The sequence below is a fragment of the Notamacropus eugenii genome, chromosome 5, assembly GCF_028372415.1.
Source record: "Notamacropus eugenii isolate mMacEug1 chromosome 5, mMacEug1.pri_v2, whole genome shotgun sequence".
Lineage (NCBI taxonomy): Eukaryota > Metazoa > Chordata > Mammalia > Diprotodontia > Macropodidae > Notamacropus > Notamacropus eugenii.
In genome coordinates, this window is record NC_092876.1 from 156,316,129 (window position 1) to 156,336,083 (window position 19,955).

Sequence of the window (19,955 nt, forward strand, 5' to 3'; positions counted from 1 at the left end):
GATACTGCTGAATAATAATGGAGTGAGAGAAGTTGTATCAGCATCTCCTATTTTATGTGTTGCCATGGTCAATGGGGCCAACCAACTGTGGAAAAATTTGTCAATTAGTCAATCAGTAAGCAGTCATTAAATGCCTTGTATGTATAGGCCATTGTGCTAGGTGATGAGGCACAAATACAAAGAATGGAAGTATCCCTTCTCTCAGAGTTGGAGAGGACAAAGACAAGAACGGCCTGGACCAAGAAGACATGCATGGACTCTGGTCTATGCTTACTCCTTCTTGACTCATGAATGCGCGCTACAGCAGCATCACTGATGAAAGGCAATATAACCCTCTGTCCAATAGCTTTTAGCCAGAAGTAACTCACTACTTTCTATGGCAGCCTATGCCATTTTTTTTTTTTTTTTGTGATATCTCTAATTGATCTGGTAGCGAGCTAAAATCTATCATCATCTCATAACTTTATGATTACAGGAGATGGAAGGAATATTGAAGGTCACTTAATCTAATTAATTTCATAAATGAGAAAACCGAGTCCCAGAAATGTTACATGATTTGTCGAAGATCACATTGGTAGAGTTGGAATCCAGACTTATCTAAATTCCATGCTCTTTGCAGTGTTTAGCTTAGTTCCTGGAATATAGCACATTTAGGTTCCTGCTTGCTCAAATTCCCTGACATAGTTGCATGTGTTTGAATCCCTCCTATTTGAAGTAATAATATGGTCATTGGTTCTAACCCAGTGGAAATATGTAAAGTGATTTCAGAGGATTCACTGTTTACACTAATCAGGACCTAGCTGTAGGCTTGGAAATACACAGTGTAAATACAGAGAATTTTTTATTCATGATAATCAGGACTTAGCTGTAAGTGCTTAATAAATGCTGGTTGACTTGGCTTACTTTTCTTGACATCATGCAAGTAGAATATGTAGTACCTATTCTATATAAGAGCCCACTAAATAGTTGAAGAAGGTGATTGTGGCTTAAATTTTTATCTGCCTTTTTTATGCTAGTTGTACTCAGCTCTTCCAAATGGTTCTTTTCTTATAACTGACACTTAACTTATGGGACATCTGGATGTAATATAAATTGAAAGTAATAACAAGTTTCATATTGGAATTTCAGATCAACTTTAAGTGTCTATAGCAATGTGCCATTACAGGATTTTATTTCAATTTATCAGGCTGTCATATGGCATTATCAATGTGTATTTCTTAAAGGCGCAATTTTATTTTAGCAGGATTATGAAACAAATGATGAAATGTGCCAACGTAATGTTTTGCTTTGATCAAGGAAATCATCACCTCCAAGTTAATGATTCCTAAACCTCCACTTCTACCAGAATCTCTCCCAAGATTTCCAGGCCTGTAATTCTAATTGCCACTTGGTGAGCTTCACTTGAATTTCCTGCTCATACCTTTAACTCCATATCTAAAATCTCAAGTTGCCATGTTAACTGTAACACCCTCACCCTATTTGCCTTATTTAGATGATTGGCATTGCCCTCTTTTCAGGTACCTAGGTTTGTAACTTTGAAATCTCCTTTGAATTTCTTTTCTTTTCCATGTCTATATCTAGTCAGGAATTGACTGTGATTTTTACTTCCATGATATTTCTTGCACTTGAATCCTCCCGTCTTTTCTCACTATAACCAGCCATACCTGAATTCCTGACTTTCTTTGGGTCCTTATCTCTTTTTGTATAATCTAGTTAGTTGCTTCTTTCTATACTCTCGGCCTTTAGCCTATACCCATTCCAATTCATCCTCCATATAGTTGCTTAAGTGTTCTTCCTAATGCAAGCTTGTGGGTGTGTCACACTTCTATTAAAAAAACTTAGGTGTCTCTGCATTTTTCACCAAAACAAGTTTAAATTCTTACTCTAGCATTCAAAGTTCTCCACTTTTCTGTCATACAACTCTTGCTCTGTGTTCTGTTTTTTTCTGGCCTTTCCTATTTCCAAGTTTTTGTTCATGTGTTGCCCTGAGTTGAAATATACTTCTTTCCATATCAACCTGTTGAAATCTTCCCCAGCGCTGGCATTCTCTTTCTTTTTAAAATTTTTTCTTTTTTATTTTAAGCATCTTCTATTGATCTGTTCTTCCTACTCTCTTCTTCCCTACTGAGCAACATTTAAAAAAAATGCACACAATGAAAAATAAATCCTTCGATACATATCTACATAGTAGAGTAAAACAAATTCTCACATTAACCATGTCCTCAAAATCTGTCTCCCTTTTCTTTTTAATCATCTCTTGTCAGGAGGTGTGTGCTTGCCACTTTCTTTCAAGACTCAGTTTTGGTGCTACCCCATTTAGGAAGTTTTCCCAAATCTCCCAGTTGAAAGTGATCTCTCCCTCAAATCTGACTGGATTTTACCTCTCTCAGACTCCGTTTCCTCAACTGTAAAATGGGGATAAAAATAGCGCCTACCTCAAAGAGTTATTGTGAGGATCAAATGAGATAATACATATAAAGTTCTTTGCAAACCTTAAAGGAATCTATATCTATATCTATGTATAGTTATTGCTATTATGTCTACTTTTATGAAATGAGAAGAAAGCTGAGCTACAAGTTGCTTCAACGAGAAAGGCAAAAGGGAAGGGAAGGGAAGGGAAAGGTATATGTATTTAGACAGTGCCTACTATGTGCTAGGCACTGTACTAAATGCTTTACAAATATTATTTCATTTGATTTTCATAACAACCCTGGCAGTTAAGTATTATTACTATCCCCATTTTAGAGTTGAGGAAACAGAGGTTAAGTGACTTGCCCAGTATCACACATCTGGTAAGTATTTGAGGCCAGATTTGAACTGAAGCCTTCCTGATTCTGGACCCAGTGCTCTATCCACTGTGATACCTTGCTGCCTCATTGAGACATTGCTTCTACTTGTATGAACATTTGTTGTTCTGCTTGTTCTGTTTTTTGACACGATTCAAATACAGAAGTTGAATCACCATGATGGACCTATCAAGTGGACAAATGAATTAAAGATGATAATGATGTGAAGATTCTTGTATGGGTCAGGGCTCTCCATCTAACACCAGCGTTTCTTTGTGAAAATGTCACAAAAAATGTGTTTATCACTAATGTGTATGCTGTAGTCTATAGGAACACTCTTAAGGTACTTGACAGGAGAGAAGATAAAAGTCAATAAAAAGAGAATTATTTATTAAAAAGCTCTAATGTTACAAGAACAGTACACAGAACTATAATTTGACTGTGCCTTCCACATAGTATATACCATTATATATAGTATATATATATATATTATATATATACAGATTGTATACAATATATCTAACAGATTGAAATGGGGCTCTATAGTACTTTCATTTTGGTAAGCAAACACTCGCTTTCACAGAGTTTCAATTGACTATGAGTAGTTTCTCAATATTTTATATGACATTATACAAAAATACAGTCTCTTTTAGTGACATAAGACTGCACTGTTACAATCTCATCCAGGAAAAAGCTCAGTACTGAAGCTGGAAAATAATGTAGGGAGATAGGGACCATTGTCCTGTTTTCTACAAAGTAATAAACAAAATACATAAATCCATAAACATTTAAAACATGTTTTATTCATAGGTTGTAAATGCAAAATACATATTCTATTCGTGTTGAATAAAAACATCTAATCACTGCTCCCTGCAAGAATAGGACATCATCAGAAACTGAGTTCCATGTGTAAATATGATCTATTGCATATGCCCCCTATTTTGGATTAATGGATGTAAAACTCAATTTGATTTTTGTGAGCATGATGTTTTATTAGAATGTTCATTGGTAACAACTTGACCATGAATGTGTCTGATTAGCCAAGACTGGCAAAGAATTCTATGGGAAATAAAGAAAAAAGTTCTAATTATTGCCCTCTTTTTAATCAGCATGTTCTTGCCATGTGCATGGGGTGTGTGTGTACATGTTTTTTAAACGTAATTTTTTTCCTGCAAGCTACCTTATACAGTGGAAAATCTCCTGGTCTGCTAGACAAAAAGAGAGTGTTTTTTTTTTTTTTTCCATTTGCTTCATCAAGTAACAGCATTGAAACTGATTGTTATTACATGCATCTCCCTGCCCTGTTGTCCTTTCCACCTTAGATGAGCATGAACCTTTCCAGAAAGAGGCCTCCAAGGAAGTCTTTGTACCCTCTGATCACAGAGATCCTCAAAATGACGCTTGCCATCTGTCTCTCATCCACAACAGTCTGGTGATTGACATGTATGTATTTTTTAAAATGACTATTTGCTTGGTCGGGATTGGCTTGAAAACAATCTCCAAAAAACCAAACCAAAGCCAAAACTTGACAATGAGTACCTAACACAAAGAAGTTAGACTTTTTTTTCTGGGGGGGAAAATGGTCAGGAGGTTTAAGAACACAAGTCCTCCTCTTGTCCCCACCACCTTTTCTGATTCCTTATCGATATCTTATCTGGCATTGCTCAGTAGAGATCAAGCCCTTTTCTGCTTTGTTGTCATTCATTTAAAGATGTAAGGTGAATGGGCATGTTATCACTAGGCAAATATACCCCAAACTATCATCTTGGGATCTCAAATCCCCCATCAGCTATAAAATAGCCAGACCTGCTCTGGCACATTTACTGAGACTCATTTTCTCTTGTTGATATGGATGTAATCTCAATGCAGACAAGTCTCTGTGAGCGGGACCAATTTACCATTCTCCCTAACCGAAGAAAATATTTTCATCCAGTCTTCCTGTAGAGTTTGGATGAAATGGCTGCTCTCAAATTCTATGATTCTGTGGTCCTATTGTTTACTAAGGAACATTTTTCATTATGACTGAAATGACAGAAAAAGGTGAGTTTTCAAATGCAGATTGCTACCCCCTTCATCATCAGAGACTAAAAACATGTGGTTGACTAAAAATGTTGAATTTCCTGATGATGACAATGGTCAGTGTTTGGAAAAAAGTGGGTGAACTCTAAGAAACAACCCAAGAAATTTTGCTACTTTGAATCAATGGTAGGCCTTGGCAAGTGCTATGTGGAGCACAGGTTTGTCCAAAAATAATCTACATAGAGTTGGTATATTCAAATTATTTTCTTCCATATAAAACATATATGCATCTATACATCTGCATGATAAATTTAGTTGTCCAGATAAGGATCATCATGGGTAAACACAAATAAACAAAATAAAACAAAAAAAGGGAGGTAATTAGATGGAAAAAGAAAAAGTTATACTGTGTTCATTTTAATTTTTTTCCAGTTAGAATCTATAGTACATATCAGTGTCCATAGTTAGCATGTGCATTTTCTGTGAAGTTAAATTATATTTTTACTATTAAAAATAAACTTTGACTTCATTTTCAGTTAAAGAATACAGTACTTGATGAAAGACTATAGCACTTAAAACAATCCATTCTTAGTCCCCTTTCAATTACCTTGCACTAATGTCAAGGCCCAACCCTGCTGTAATAGCTTGCTCTGGGAATGCTTGCAGAACAACAGATTGACAAATTTGACTATTTCAATATGCAATCATATGCTTTTCAAGAAAATATTTCCTGTACTTATCCTGTAATGGGCAACATAACTGAACTATTTTTCTTCTCTCCCACTGGTTTGTCGATTGCAACAGCCAGCCTTAGGGAAAATGAGAAACACTAGATTCAGAGTCTTTACCACTCACCCTCACTTTTTCTTTTTTTTCTTCCTTTTTTTTGAAACAGATGTACTAGACACCACTGCTTTAACAAACAAATGGCACATACTCAGGGTCATTAGATACAAAATCAAATTCAAACCTATTAGAAAAGTAAAGAATACATTTGACAGAAATTACCTTTGCTTACAAAAGTTCATTACATACAATCTGCATATTTTTATTGGGCCAAGAACCGTCCTCCCCTGTTTGAGGACATTTACAAAAACCGAAGAGAAAACCTGATGAATAAGTAACATTTCCCCCCCAACACTCCTCTAAGTGCACCATGGGTAGTTCTAGGGTTTTTAAGCTTAGCTCAGGGTTCCAGCTTCTCCACTCACATAAAGCTCCATTCACAGATGTGATCAAGCTGAAGCAAAACAAACACCTGCACTCTTCACCATGAGGTTGAAGAGACTATCAATGCCAGGAGCAACGTTACTGAGAATGAAGAAGTCCAGAAGGTGTGGAGAGAAGATTGAGCACTTGTGATTTTCTCACCTGTAGAAACAAAGAGGCATCATTGAAATAGATCATAGCTACGTTCTGGGGAGCAAAGGGTGTTTAATTTAGTAAACTCACTGAGTTCAACCCCAGCTCTGATAACTTTTGTGGCAGGAAACTCCATGTTTGTCAGTCAACAAGCATTTATTTAGCACCTACTACCTACCAGCACCCATTGGAACTGGTACCTTGAGCTCATCCTGGAAGGAAGGAGCTAAGTATTCAAAGGGGTGAAAGTGAGGGAGGAGGAGCATTTCAGCACTGGAGACGGCCTGGACAAAGGAGCAAAGGTGGCTAGTATAATTTAGAGCAAGAGGGTTCTCACTTAACAGAAAATCTTAAATGTTTTACATGATAGCACATGCATAACCTGTATCAGATTGCTTACTGTCTCAAGGAGATGGGGAGGGGGAGGAGGAAGGAACAGCATTTGGAACTCAAAACTCAAAAAAATCAACACAGCCAAAGTTAAAAATGGTTTTTACATGGAATTGAGGAAAACCAAAATATTATTTAAAAAATCCTCACTTCGATTAAAAAATGTAATTATGACAGTTCAGTGTTCAGGAGTTAAAACAACAAAAACAGCCTTGTCAAAATAACCAGATAATTTAGTCAGATCAGTTAAGCAATCAGTTTGGGAGGATAAATAGATGTTTGAAGGAATGGAATTTTCCAATGCCATCAGCTGAAGTGCTAGGTCTCCAAATCAAATTTTGTAAAAGGGAATCCACTCCTTCAGGAAAAGCAGTTTTTTTTTTATCTCAACTGCATGGGGCAGTACTATGTGTTTAACTAACTAATCAATTAAAAATATTTGAATTGCTAATCTAAACAGACATGACCTGTCTCCTTCTCCATTCCACTGTGAGTCACTAAATTCAGGAATGTTTTTCAACCTGCATATCTTCTGGGGCAGTCACTGGCCTTACTTAAAAGCAGCCTAAGCCCTCAGATCTGATTTACAGACTCTTCCTCTAACAATAGTTAAGCTAACAGACCAGCTCAAGTTTATAGGATTTGGTTAAGTCTTTAATTATACTCACATAGTTTTGATTTATTTTTAGATGCAATCTTTCCCTTTATTTAATTTGAGCAAGAAACAGAAAATCTGGGAAGCTTCTTTTATTTGAAACATCATTAATCAAAACAGCAAAGAAATGTTATATTTGTTTCAATTGATGCAAAGATAGTGATACTGTGAAAAGTTTGGCTAACAGTGTGTGAAAAGAAAATCAAGAAAGCAAAGCCTCATAGGAGTATTTTGTTTTCTTTTTTTCACAAGTTTAATAAATGAGAAATGTGAAATAGTCATCCCCTATATTTGGCACTGTTGAGGCCCTTAGGAGATCATTTCTTGCGATAATTAAAAAAAAAATTCTCTCTGTCTCTCTGAATTTCAAGAACTGAGTGTGCTCTACATACACCTATATATACCTATGTATACAACATACACAAATGTATATGCGTACATCATTATATAGATACATACATACATATCACATACATGATGCACATACATATATGTATATATACGCAATTTATATAGATATATATGTGTATATATACAGATGTATATCTATGTATGTATCTACATATACAACCCCTCCTCTTCATCTATGTGTATGTGAATAGACAGAGGATAGAGGAGAGACAAAGCTAAAGACCCAGTGTCTAGATTAATTGCCCACTCTGTGAAAGGCATTGAGAGGCAAGGTTGCATGGTGGATAAAGAGCTGGCTTGAGAGTTAGGAAGATTCAGGTTCAAGCCACATCTCTGACACAGACTGCACAAATCAGCTGATCTCCCAGTGTCCCAAATGATCTCTATGATTAGTCCCATAGTGTCTCTATAAGTTGAGAGAATATGTTTATTTGCTTTTGTAGAGGCTATTTGTCATTGTGACTTCCTAACAATGATGAAATAAGTCACAAACAAACAAACCAAAAAAACATAGGAAGTGTTGTGTTAGGCATAAGGGATGCAAAGGTAGTATGAAAAATCACTTAAGGAGCTTATATTCTACTGGTAAAACAACATTTAAATACCTAAGCAAATACAAAATGTAATTTGGGGAGCAAGGAAGGACTAGCACCTGGAGGGATCAGAACAGGTTTTGTATAGAAAGTTTGGACCTGAGATGAATCTTGAGGAAAGGTAAGAATTCTAAGAAGCAAAGGTGAGATGAGGGCACATTTCAGGCAGGCTGGACAGCCTGTGCAAAGGTACCTGGGTGAGAAATGGAATGCCATATGGTGGGAAGGGTCCCTGGGCCAATTTGACTGGGACTAAGAGTTCCTGAAGTGGGTCAAAGTGAAATAAGCATGGAAAGGGAGACCAGTCAGACTGTGAAGGGCTAAAAAAGATGATCAGAACAGTTGGTATTTTATTTTAGAGGCAATAGGGAGCCACTGACACTTCCTAGAAAATCTGGGTTCTAGTCTCAGTTCTACCACTAATTTTCTTGTCAAATCACTTAACATCTGTTAAATGAGGCGATTATACTACCACATCTCTAAGGTGCCATCCAGCTTTAAAATTTCGTGCTCCTAGCTGATCTAAGATGTTATGAGAGACCACATTTTTGAGAAAAAATTGGAAAGATTCCACAAGAGAAAATATATGTAAAACTTCATTCTTCTAATAGTGGGATATTTAATCATTTGCCCTACATAGCTATACAGTGAAAGGCTCAGTAAATGGACCAGCACAGTCTGCTAAGAGGGTATGACTCAGAGAGTGTTTGAAGTATGCTGATGGCCTAAACTAAAGGACTAAAATTACCTTGAAGGCATAAACTAATATAGTTGGTGGTCACGATTATTATGTTGACCAAAATTTTGTTCTCCAAGATAAGAATTCTATGCCTTTTAAAAAAACAAGAAAAATATAAACTATGGAGCTTTTTCAAATATTCCCTTAGAATCCCAGAACTGTAGAATCTAGGAGCAGGAAAGTATGTTAAAAGTGGCTAGTCTACTTAATGCAGGTATTTTCACTGAAACATCTGCAATGGGGATGCTTGAACACTTCTAGTACTGGTGAACTCGCTCTCATAGAAGGTATCCCCAAATATCCTGGGACTAAATTAAAGGAATGCCTCAGACATTACTAGCTGGGTGACAATGGGAAAGTCACCTAACCACTCTATGTCTGTTTCTTCATCTGTAAAATGAGGGGATTGGATATGATGACTTTTAAGGAGCCTTCCAGCTTTAACATAGACCTATGTTCTTATTTTTGAACATTTCTAATCATTTAGAAGCTATTTCTTAGAAAGTCTGGCTTAGCATTTAAAGCCCTTCACAATCTGAATCCCACCTCATTTCATATCATTCTCTTTTGCCAACCAACTCTCCTTTCCATGGCCTACAATGCTGTTTCTGTGTATGTGCTTAAGAGTAGGCAATAGAAGGCACTTAATAAAAGCTCGCTGACTGACACAACGTTCCATTTCTGGCCTCTGTGCTTTGTTTTGTTTTGTTTTTTCATCTCCATCTCTGCAATGTGTAGCTTCCTTACTGTGATCTCTTAGAATCCCTAGCTTCCTGCAAAAGCATGTAGATTAAGTGTCACCTTGTATATTAGGCCTTTCTGCATCTACCTCCTATCCCTTCCCCCCACACCCAGGTAGTCCTCTCTCCCCTGGGAATTAAATTTGAATTCCTTTGTATATACTTTATGTTCTTGCATCTGTGCACGTATCTTAACCCCCACTGCACCCTAGAATGTCAGTCAGTTGAAGGCAAGAACTATTTGGTTCTTGTTTTCCTACCCACCATATCTAGTAGAGTGGTTTGAATTAAATTTGTATGGAAGATGGTAGGTGATTAATAAATGTTGAATTGAACTGAATGATATTAAATTAACATTTGGGCTTCCTGTAATGTCTATACATTGGTTCTAGTTAATGCCCTCTGGAACTACACCAAATAACTCCAATCATTCTTTCACATGACAGCCTTTCAAGTATTTGGAGGCAACTACATTTTCCTTAATCTATTTTCCAGGCTAAACATTGCCCGTTTTATATTAATAGTATTATCGGCAGCTATAGCCAGGAGCAAATACCCAGGCTAACCCTAACAAGGTTTGTATAGATCTAAACAAAGAAGCAGAAACATAAATAGCTTACTTGAGAATGTATTAGCTTAGAAAGATGAATGATAGATTGAACTCTGGGAATTAACAGTGCTGAACTGACCAGGACAGCACTTACCTGAATATGATGGTACTCTGATTTGGGAGCTAGCTGTTCCATCACCTCCTTCACTGAATGCTCGAACTTCAATGATATAAACCCCAACATCAGGGAGAAGGACCACTGCTTGAGTTTTCTGTGTTTCAATGACCTGACTGTTGCTGTGGCCTTCTTGCCTATAAAACACCTGTAAATATAAACATAGATTTCAACGTCTAGAGGCAGCAAGGTGGTTCAGTGGATATAATGTAAGACTTGGAATCAGGAAGATCTGAGTTCAAATCCTGACTCAAAAACTCACTGACTGTTTGATCCTGTACAGGTTACTTAACCTCTCTCAACCTCAGTTTCCTCATCTGTAAAATTAGGGGACTGTATTTCTGCTGTCTTTCCCTGTTCTAAATCTATTATGCATTAAGCGCCTAAGGGCATTGCTCGGTACTGGGAATCCAAAGACAAAAATAAAAAATGAAGTAAAAGATGGTCCCTGTTCTCAACAAGGTCACAGGCTAATGGAGAGAAAGCATGCAAATAACTGTACAAATGAGTTAGATATAGACTAAACTTGGGATGATCAAGAAGCGATAATTTGGGCATTAAGGGAAATCGGAAAAAGCTTCTTGTAGAAGATGTGATTTTCGCAGAGACTTGAAGGGTGTCAGGGGAGGCAGGAGATAGAGATTAAGAGGAAGAGAATTCCAGGCTTGAGAGACAGTCAGTGAAAGTACATAGACAGATGGATGGTCTTTTTGTAGAAACAGCAAGGAACATAGTGTCACTGTATCATGGAGTAAGGTAGGTGTGTGTGTGTGTGTGTGTGTGTGTGTGTGTGTGTGTGTGTGTGTGTGTGTGTGTGTGTGTGTGGTTATGAAAGGTTTTGAATGTTAGGAACTTAAATAGGGGCAGGGAGGAAGTTAGGGAGAGACAGAGGAGATAAAATGCGCACAGATACATAAATGCAAAATGAATACAGAGTAATTTAGATGGAAATGGGGGCACACTAAGAAGCAGAGGGATCTGGAAGGATCTGATACATAGTCAGTCACACTTGAGCTAAGCATGGAAGAGAGCTGGGGCCTCCAAGAGGTTGAAGCGCATAAAAGGGTATTCCAGGCAGTGAGGTCAGTTTGTGCAAAGGATGTGTGACAGTTTGCGTGACAGTGTGGGAGGGGGTGAAGTCTTTCTGAGAAGTGTAGGTAACACGTTAGAATGACTGGCATCATTTTTAAGGCAAAATTTCATTTTAGTTTGCCGATTTTTAAAGACGAGCTAATTCTTGAACAAAATGAGACCATTTTTCTTCCGAATGTCTCTCTTCTCATTTTTCCCTTCTTTTCTCTCCAATCTCCTTCCCCCTCCACCCCCCCCTTTCTCTTCCCCCCTCCCCCCCACTGTGGTTATTAAGAAGTTCTGAAGAAAATCACATTTCTCATTTTTTCCTCCTGGAGCTCAAATCAGAGCTAGGTCAGTGGAAGACCTTAGAGTCTTCCTAAAGAGAGCCCAAAATATCCTTTATCTGCTTCTTACTGTCACTGCCTTCCTCCCTCCCCCACCCCCAACACTTGGAAAAGTAGTAGGCCCTCCAAATAGCTTTCTTTCAGAAACAATTTGCAGTTGATTACAGACAACAAATACTGAGAGTAGACAATGCATCTGTTCCCCTTTTCCAGCCCATTCTTTTCTCACAAAGCCATGTGACTTAAGTTTTTATCTGAGCTATCTTAGGAGGTTACCTCAAAAGCCTGAAGGGGAAAAAAGTCTTCTAACTGTGGAAGTGTTTCTCCACAACAAACAGCAATTTTTATTATGGAAAGCTTTTCTTTCTATCCTGTCCCACCCTGGAGAAAAAAATAACTTCTTTTTTTTGTTTTTTTTTTTTGAGAAACTGTAACGCATTAGGCCTGCCTGTTGCGAGAAACAACAATGAGCTCAGTGTAGGTGGGTTTACCAGGTGAAGGGACTTGAGAAGGCACTGGGGGCAAGAGGGCTGGGGGGGACAGCCACATAGAGCCTGCATGTAAAGCAACTGTGGGAAGAAAATAGAGCTACATTTTTGTCCAGCTCAGTTTTCTACTATTTACCCAGCATTTGGTTGCTACTGCCTGAGCCCTGGATCTTAAATCTCCCTAATCCCTTCCTAAATTTTGTTGTAACTTCTGGTTCTAATGCTAGTCTGACTTTTGATATCCCCTCCCATCTGTGGTCCTCTCAACTAGCATGAGAACTGGAAAGCACTTTAGGAGCCAAGAATCCAACCATTTCATTTCATAGATGAGGAAACTGAGGCCTTGGGAGGTCGCATAAGTAGTTAGCATCAGAGGCAGAATCTGAACCAGTCCTCTGACCCAAAGCCAGTGCTTTTTTCCCCCTTTACCAATCTGCCTCTCTCCTTGTCTCCCTCGTTCTTCAAAAATCACCCCAAAATATTAAAAATTTAACATTAAGCATTGAAACACCATGCTTTATAACTAGTTACATTTAAATAAAGTAGTTTCAAAGGGGAAGGTAAATGGTGCAGTAGACGCAGTGCTGGGGTTGGAGGCAGGAACACTCATCTTCCTGACTTCAAATTTGGCCTCAGACACCTATTAACTGTGTGACCCTGGGCAAGTCACTTTACTCTATTTACCTCAATTTCCTCATCTGTAAAATGAGCTGGAAAAGGAAATGGTAAATTATTTCAGTATCTTTGCCAAGAAAACCCGAAATAGGGTAATGAAGATCTGATGCCCCTGAAAACAACTGAATAAATTATCTTTAATGAATACAATGACATAACTTTTCTCTAAACAAGTATTAGGATTCTTTCTTTGTTAATTTATTCCCATTCATTTCCCCTTTAAGTGGTCTTGGTGGGAATTATGTGCTTTTTTTTTTTTTGACCTCTCATTACTTAATAAAGATTTTTCTTGGTTTCTTTATATTCTGCATACTTTTTGGTCTTACTTCAATCATAGTATTCTATTACATGAACATTTCGCAATTTATTTAACCAATTCTCTATTTTTGATATTTACTTAGGTTGCTTTTAGCCTTTTTCTTTTTCAAATAATGCTGTTCTAAAAATCTTCAAATCAGTGTTTTTCTTAATATTGGTTCTAAATGGCCAGGAACTGATTGCTCATGTGCAATCCTCTTCCCTGAACCTTCATGTAAGGAAGGTTCCATCAGCTCCTTGGAACTTGTTTCGTATTTGCTCTTGATGGGACTCAACCTCTGCCCTGACCAGGGGTGGGGCTGGGCAAAAGCTTCCAAAGCCTTATACACGTAGCAAAGCCTTGCACATAGCAGATATTTCATAAGAAATTGACTGAATTGATTGTTTCCCCAATGCCAGCAAAAGGGGAAGAGCCTTAAAGCCAAGCCACTCTACAGAGGCCCTGAAGGCAGAAAGTACAGATTTCTCAAAACAGAGCATAGTTGTCTTGGTGTGGCATTTTGCTTTCATGAATTGTTAGTGTTAAATTGACTTTGGAGGGAAAAGAAAAGGGATTAAGCATTTATTAAGCCCTGACTGCATGCCAGGCACTTTACAAATATCCCTGTTAATCCTCACAACGACCCATTTTAGAATGAAGAAGCTATGGCAGATAGTTAAGTGACTTCTTGAGGGTTTACACAGTTAGTAGGTGTTTGAAGTTATGTTTCAGTTCAGGTTTTCTGAACTTTCTATTGAATCACCTAGTTTCAAAGGAAGATAGTGTGGAGCCACAAACTAGCTTATGATAATTAAAAAAAATTAATCAACTGCAAAAAAATATACAAAATAGATACAAAGCAATTTATTAAGGGAGGGCTGTAGCAACTTGGGGAAGTGAAATAGGCTTCCTTTTGGGGCTGGCATTTGATCTGAGCTTAGAATAAAGCTAGAGATTCTATAAGGAGAGAGTGAATTCCAGGCATAGGGGGCAGTCTGTACAAAGGAACAGAAAAGAAGAAATATGGTGATTATGGATACTCTAATAGTGCAGCTCACAACCTGTATACTTCTCATTTTGCGTCATACTTGTCTGTATCCTCCCCTAATCCCCCAAGCAGAGTCCATGAAGCATGTCTTTTACCATCATATGGGTACTAATGAACTATCTATTCATTTTCCCTCTGCTATCCCTCATTCTTGCTACATGACCAACTCCTTTCCAGACATACCCCTCTTCAATGTATTTTGTCTATAGTTTTTCCATGTAATTTATTGTTATTAAAATGTTGCTCATTTTTGCCTACCATGTGTTACTAATTGCCTTGTAGATGGCTCACAATTTTGATTCCTTAGAAATTATGTTATTCTATGATTCAGTGTTATTGGAAGAATTCTCAAATACTCAGATCTGTGATTTCGTTGATGTGGGCTTTTCCCTCCAACAATGCAATTCACAATCCATCTATGTGTGTCCATCTTATGTGACTCTGGTCTACCACTTCCTCCATCCATGTGCTCCATCTTGTGTGACTCTGGTCTACCACTTCTCACATGTTGGATGAGCTTTCCCCACTTTCTCTCAATATTTCCTTTGCCTCCTTTTTGTGATGTCTTATCTGTAATGCATTGCACCTCTCCACTTCTCTCTGCACAATCTTCATTTTTAAGTCTTAATTATTTTTAATACTTCAGAGACTATGTGTTCTAAATTGCAGCCTTTCCCTTTAAAATGACATGGGGATAATATTGGCACTAAAAAGTTGAGCCTCTTGTCAGGGAAATATTTGGGTTCACAGAAAGGACTTTGAAATTCAGCAAAAGCAAAGCTGGCTATCTAACTCTTCTGTTAAATCTTGACCCAACTCATTGTCCATTTTCTATGTATGTACGCTGTATATTTTAAATTGGGATTGCTCATGGCTGTCATATCTCTTAAATGTTTGCCAAAGCAATTTTTAGGCTCTTTTGATTTTGTATTTAGGGCAATTAATGTACACTGTTTAACCCTTCATATGATATTATTGTAATTGATGGGAGAAAACTCCAACTAGATCTCATTTTTGGTAGCATCAGTAACTTATTTAAAGTTTTCTGATTATATGTCATGAATAATTTTCATTTTTATTCATTCTTTTATCTTTACATTATTTTGATTTTTGCTCCGACAAAGTGGTGGTCTGGTCAGAAACAGATGATTCAGGAATGACTGACATTAACAGGGAATAATTTTCTATTTATTATCAATTTCATTTTTTTTGGTGATACTGTTTTGTCTCTACATGTCTAGAACATGAATATTTTCTTGATGACAGTATTCATAATGTGTGGGCCTTTAGTCTCTAAGTCTTACTCTTGAACTTGATTTTTAAAAACATATAAACCCCATGACTCTACTAACTTATGGGCACAGGAGAATTCAGACTCCAGAGTTGAAATTATTTTGTAGGAACACATTCTTAAATCTGTAACCCATGAGCTCTCACAGATGTATTTACCTTTGTATAGGCAGCCAGAGAACTTAGTTAGCTTCAAGCAAAAGCATTTACTGGAGAAGCATAATGAGAAGAATTCCATTCTCTCACTGTACCATAAACTTAGGGCACACTCTTCATGACCCAGGGCATATACGCTATCAGTAAGGAGAGTGAGCGATTATAGAGGTCGTACATGAAGGCCCTACATGCAGGGAAAACATGGACAATTTATATCTTTAATGCTGCAGGGCCTCTGATGTCTTCCCATGATCTCATATTGTTTCTCACAGAATATAGCTTCTCCCTTGGATGTATCACTCTGGGGAGGTCCCTGGGTCTGTTCCAGGGCCATTAGATTATGAGCTCCTTGAGGGTGGGCACTATCTTTTGCTTCTATCTGTAGCTCTAGTGCTTAGCATAGTGCCTGACACACAGTAAATGTTTAATAAATACTTCTTGACTTCTTGCTGAGTGATATATAATTCATGAGTTGAGTGGGTATGTGTCTCCACTATTTGTCCATAGTCCTCTCTGGCTCCAGCTTTAGACTTGGTTGAAATTTTGGCTTAGGGTAATATTATATTCACTTGGAAAGGGTTGTAATTCTTACCCTAGAATGAGTAGAACCAGTCTAGAATGAGAACTAGCTTTCCTAATTCTGTTCTCTTACAGTCTTGGTTTTAAGCCTTACTTTAAGTCTTGATGAGCAGGGTCTAGTCCCGTTCCTCAAACATTAGCTGTGTGAGCCTGAGCAAATTTTTTTGACCTCTGTATTTCTGTTTTCTCATCTGTAAAATGAGGGAGTTGGATTCTTTGGCTTCTAAGGTCCCTTCCTGTCCTAAATATATGATCTTACAGTTGACAAGGGTTAATTGAGTTTCATGCCAAACTTTCAGTAAATTTGTTTTTCCCTTCATTGATTCTCAATTTTTTTATGAGGCGATGCTGTTCATAATCTTTCTCTATCCTTCATAAGATTTTGCAAATGAGTTTATATTAGAAACAGTGTATAATGTTATGCTTTTAAAACCAGGCTTGATCCTACTGCTGGAACAAATTCCTTATTTCATGAAGCTGTGTTAACTCTTTCAGTCCCCAGGAAGTATCTTCAGTGCAATCTGATAATTGTCTACCTCATTGCCACCAACAAGTCTGCATACATTTGTTAAAAAAAGGACTTTTATTGTACATCATACACAGAAGGGATTCAGTATTGGGCAAGGAGATGAACTCTAAGCTCTCTTTCAGGTCTAGGAATCTGTAAGGAAATTAACATGGTATAGTCAGCAAGGGTGGGGAACTTGCAACCTTGAGGCCACATGTGGCCTTCTACATTCTCAAGTGTGGTCCTTTGACTGAATCCAAACTTCACAGAACAAAGAAGCCTGGATTCAGTGAAAGAGCCTCACTTGAGGACCTGACGGGCCACATGTGGTGAGGACTCAGGTTCCCCACCCCTGGATAGTGGAAAGGACCTCAGGGTCTGAGCCTCAGAATGTGAGCTCAAATAAGTCAGTTGAACTGTCTGAGGTACAATTCCCTTACCAGTTAAATGAGAATAATAATATTTTGTATTATCTGCCTCACAGGGTTGTTGTGATGGTTAAAGTATATTATAATACTTATACTACTTATCTCACAAGATTGTTAGGAGGATTAAGTGAGATAATTTTTGTAAAATACTTTGCAAACCTTCAAGAGCTATATAAATGAATTATTTGCATACAAGTGATTTACAAAAGTAACATGTTACACAAAGGGAAGGAAGTTTAGAGTACTGGAAAAATCCATCTTTCACACAGATACCAAAGTGATTTTCCTAAGGTGCAAATATGACCATGTCATTCTTTTATTCAATAAACTCCAATGGTTCCCTGCTGCCTCCAGGATCAAATGTAAGCTCTTCTGTTTACAGTAGCTATTGATACCCTTCCCATCTCAGTCCCAATTTACTATTCCAACCTTATGATATATATCACTCCACTTTGGATAATCTATGACACAGTCAAACTGACCTTGCTAATCCTCACACAAGATATTTCATAGACTATCTCTGTGTCTTTGCGATGGTTAACCCCTGTGCCTGTGATATTCTGCCGCTTCATCTATAACTATTCAAATCCCCTCGTTTTCTTTAAAACTGTTCAAACAACAGCTTGTCATTCAGTCGTTCAGTTGTAATGGACTCTATGTGACCCGTGGGATTTTCTTGGCAAAGATACTAGAGTGGTTTGCCATTTTGTTTTGCAGCATGTTCCTCTTTTACCCCTTATGAGTAGGGGTAAAGTGGCTTAGTCAGGTTTAGGGAGATAGTAAGTGCCTGAGGTCAGATCTGAACTCAGACTGACTCCAGGCCTGGTGCTCTACCCACTGCATCATTTAGGCGCCCTGAAACAACTGCACGAAGCTTTTCTGGATCCCTCAAGATCCTGGTGCCCTCTCCAACAGCATTCGTCTTGTATTTCTTCTATGTGTACACTTATATTGAGATATAGTGTATATAAGTATATATATTATGTGTAATATATACTTGTATAATAATATAAAGAGATTACATATGTTGTTATATGTTACATTATATATCATGTATATATTCTGCACATATTTATATACATATTGTCTCCACCAATAGGAGTTCTTCAAGGCAGGCACTGTCTGAGTTTGGTCTCTGTATATCCAGTACCCAACAGAGTGCCTGGCATTCTATGGCCCAACAACGTGGGCCTGCTTCCGTTTCCTGAAACACAACACTATCCCTCCCATCTTAACTATCTTTGCACTGGCTGTCCCCCATACCTGGACTGCTCTATCTCCACACTTCCACCTCTAAATTTCTCTTACTTGAAGACTCAGCTCAAATTCCATTCTCCACAGGAAACTTTTTTGGATTCCCTCAGGTACCAATGTCTTTCCCTCTCACCCAGCCTTCCATTTACACTGTCTATATCTTCTGTGTTGCTAGTTTTTTACACATTGTCAATGCCATTAAAATAGAAGTTCTTTGAATAAAGGGACTTTTTGCCTTTTTTGTTTCTCCAGCACAGAGCCTGGCACAAATGCTTAAAAAATGCTTAATTGAATTGAATAGGCATTTAACAAATACTTGTAGATTGAAAACAAACCAAGGCTTGATTCAAAACCTGTCTGATATTGACTAGTTATAAATCCATGGGAAACCTTTCAGTCTCAGTTTCTTTATCTGTAAATGGAAGATAATACTACTTATAACAGTTATCTTATTGGATGGTTGTGAGGCTCCCATGAGGTAATTTATGTATGCAGAATGTTCTGAGAGGCCCAAAGTGCTACAGAAGTCTCATTTATTATTGTTGATTATTTTTTCATCTCAAAATGGATTTCAACTGTATCATAACTTAAATAGGCTTTGTGCACAAGCTTGTCATCTAATGAGCATTTATAAAATTATTTCATTGGGGAAAAGTTGTTGAGTCACAACCAACTTACAAAGAAACGTTTGCAACACGTTCTGTTTATAAGTTGAGCACCATTTGTACTTGTTTTCCCCCTTGTCCTGAGAATAGCTGTCCCATTAGCCCTTTGTTCTTCCTTTTTGTCTCTGGAATTTGAACTTGCATTGGCTCTAGGGAGAGAATCATCTCTCTAAGACAATATCAATCAAGCACACAAGAATTTTATCCATTTAGATCCTTATTAGGAAGGAATGGGGATGAACATTCAGCTTCAATGATACTTCTAAACTACAGGAGCACCTCTCCTCCACCTTCAAAGCATACAGGAAGCATTAACAGTTCTTTTTGCTAAAAGGAGGAGTTGGTTAAACTATGATCGCTGCCACAAGGTTGGGGGTTTCTGATCTTTTTGAACTGTATCTGGATAAGGAATTAGAATTTTGATGATCTACAATAAGAGGATGAAAAAGCATATTTGCAAGAATAAGATAATATGCAAATCTAAGCAGTGTTGGCATGGAAGTGACTGTTTCAGAGGACAGCGTCATTATGGTTCAATAAATTACAATTCTTATGACAGAAAAAATGCAACCATCAATGCATAACTAATGCTGCTCTATGATAACTGCTGCGAAATCTCAGTCTGAAGGCAACTGTGGCTCAAATGGAAATTTTGGAAGACAAGGCAAGGGCAGGAAAAAAACCACACATACACACATGCACACACACCATAAAACCCCACAACACAT

General features: G+C 37.7%; 1 protein-coding gene across 2 annotated transcripts in view; it reads right to left on the bottom strand.

Moving 5' to 3' along the window:
* Positions 1 to 3,191: 3,191 nt before the first annotated feature.
* Positions 3,192 to 19,955, bottom strand: part of CNTN5 (contactin 5) — a 1,560,624-nt gene continuing 1,543,860 nt past the window's right edge. For both annotated transcript variants that reach the window (XM_072611297.1, XM_072611298.1), the window contains exons 24-25: positions 10,400 to 10,568; positions 3,192 to 6,176 (exon numbers count right to left, since the gene is read on the bottom strand). In XM_072611297.1, the coding sequence (XP_072467398.1) occupies positions 6,073 to 6,176; positions 10,400 to 10,568 (273 nt within the window). In that variant the 3' untranslated portion in view covers positions 3,192 to 6,072. The remainder of the gene's footprint in view (positions 6,177 to 10,399; positions 10,569 to 19,955) is intronic.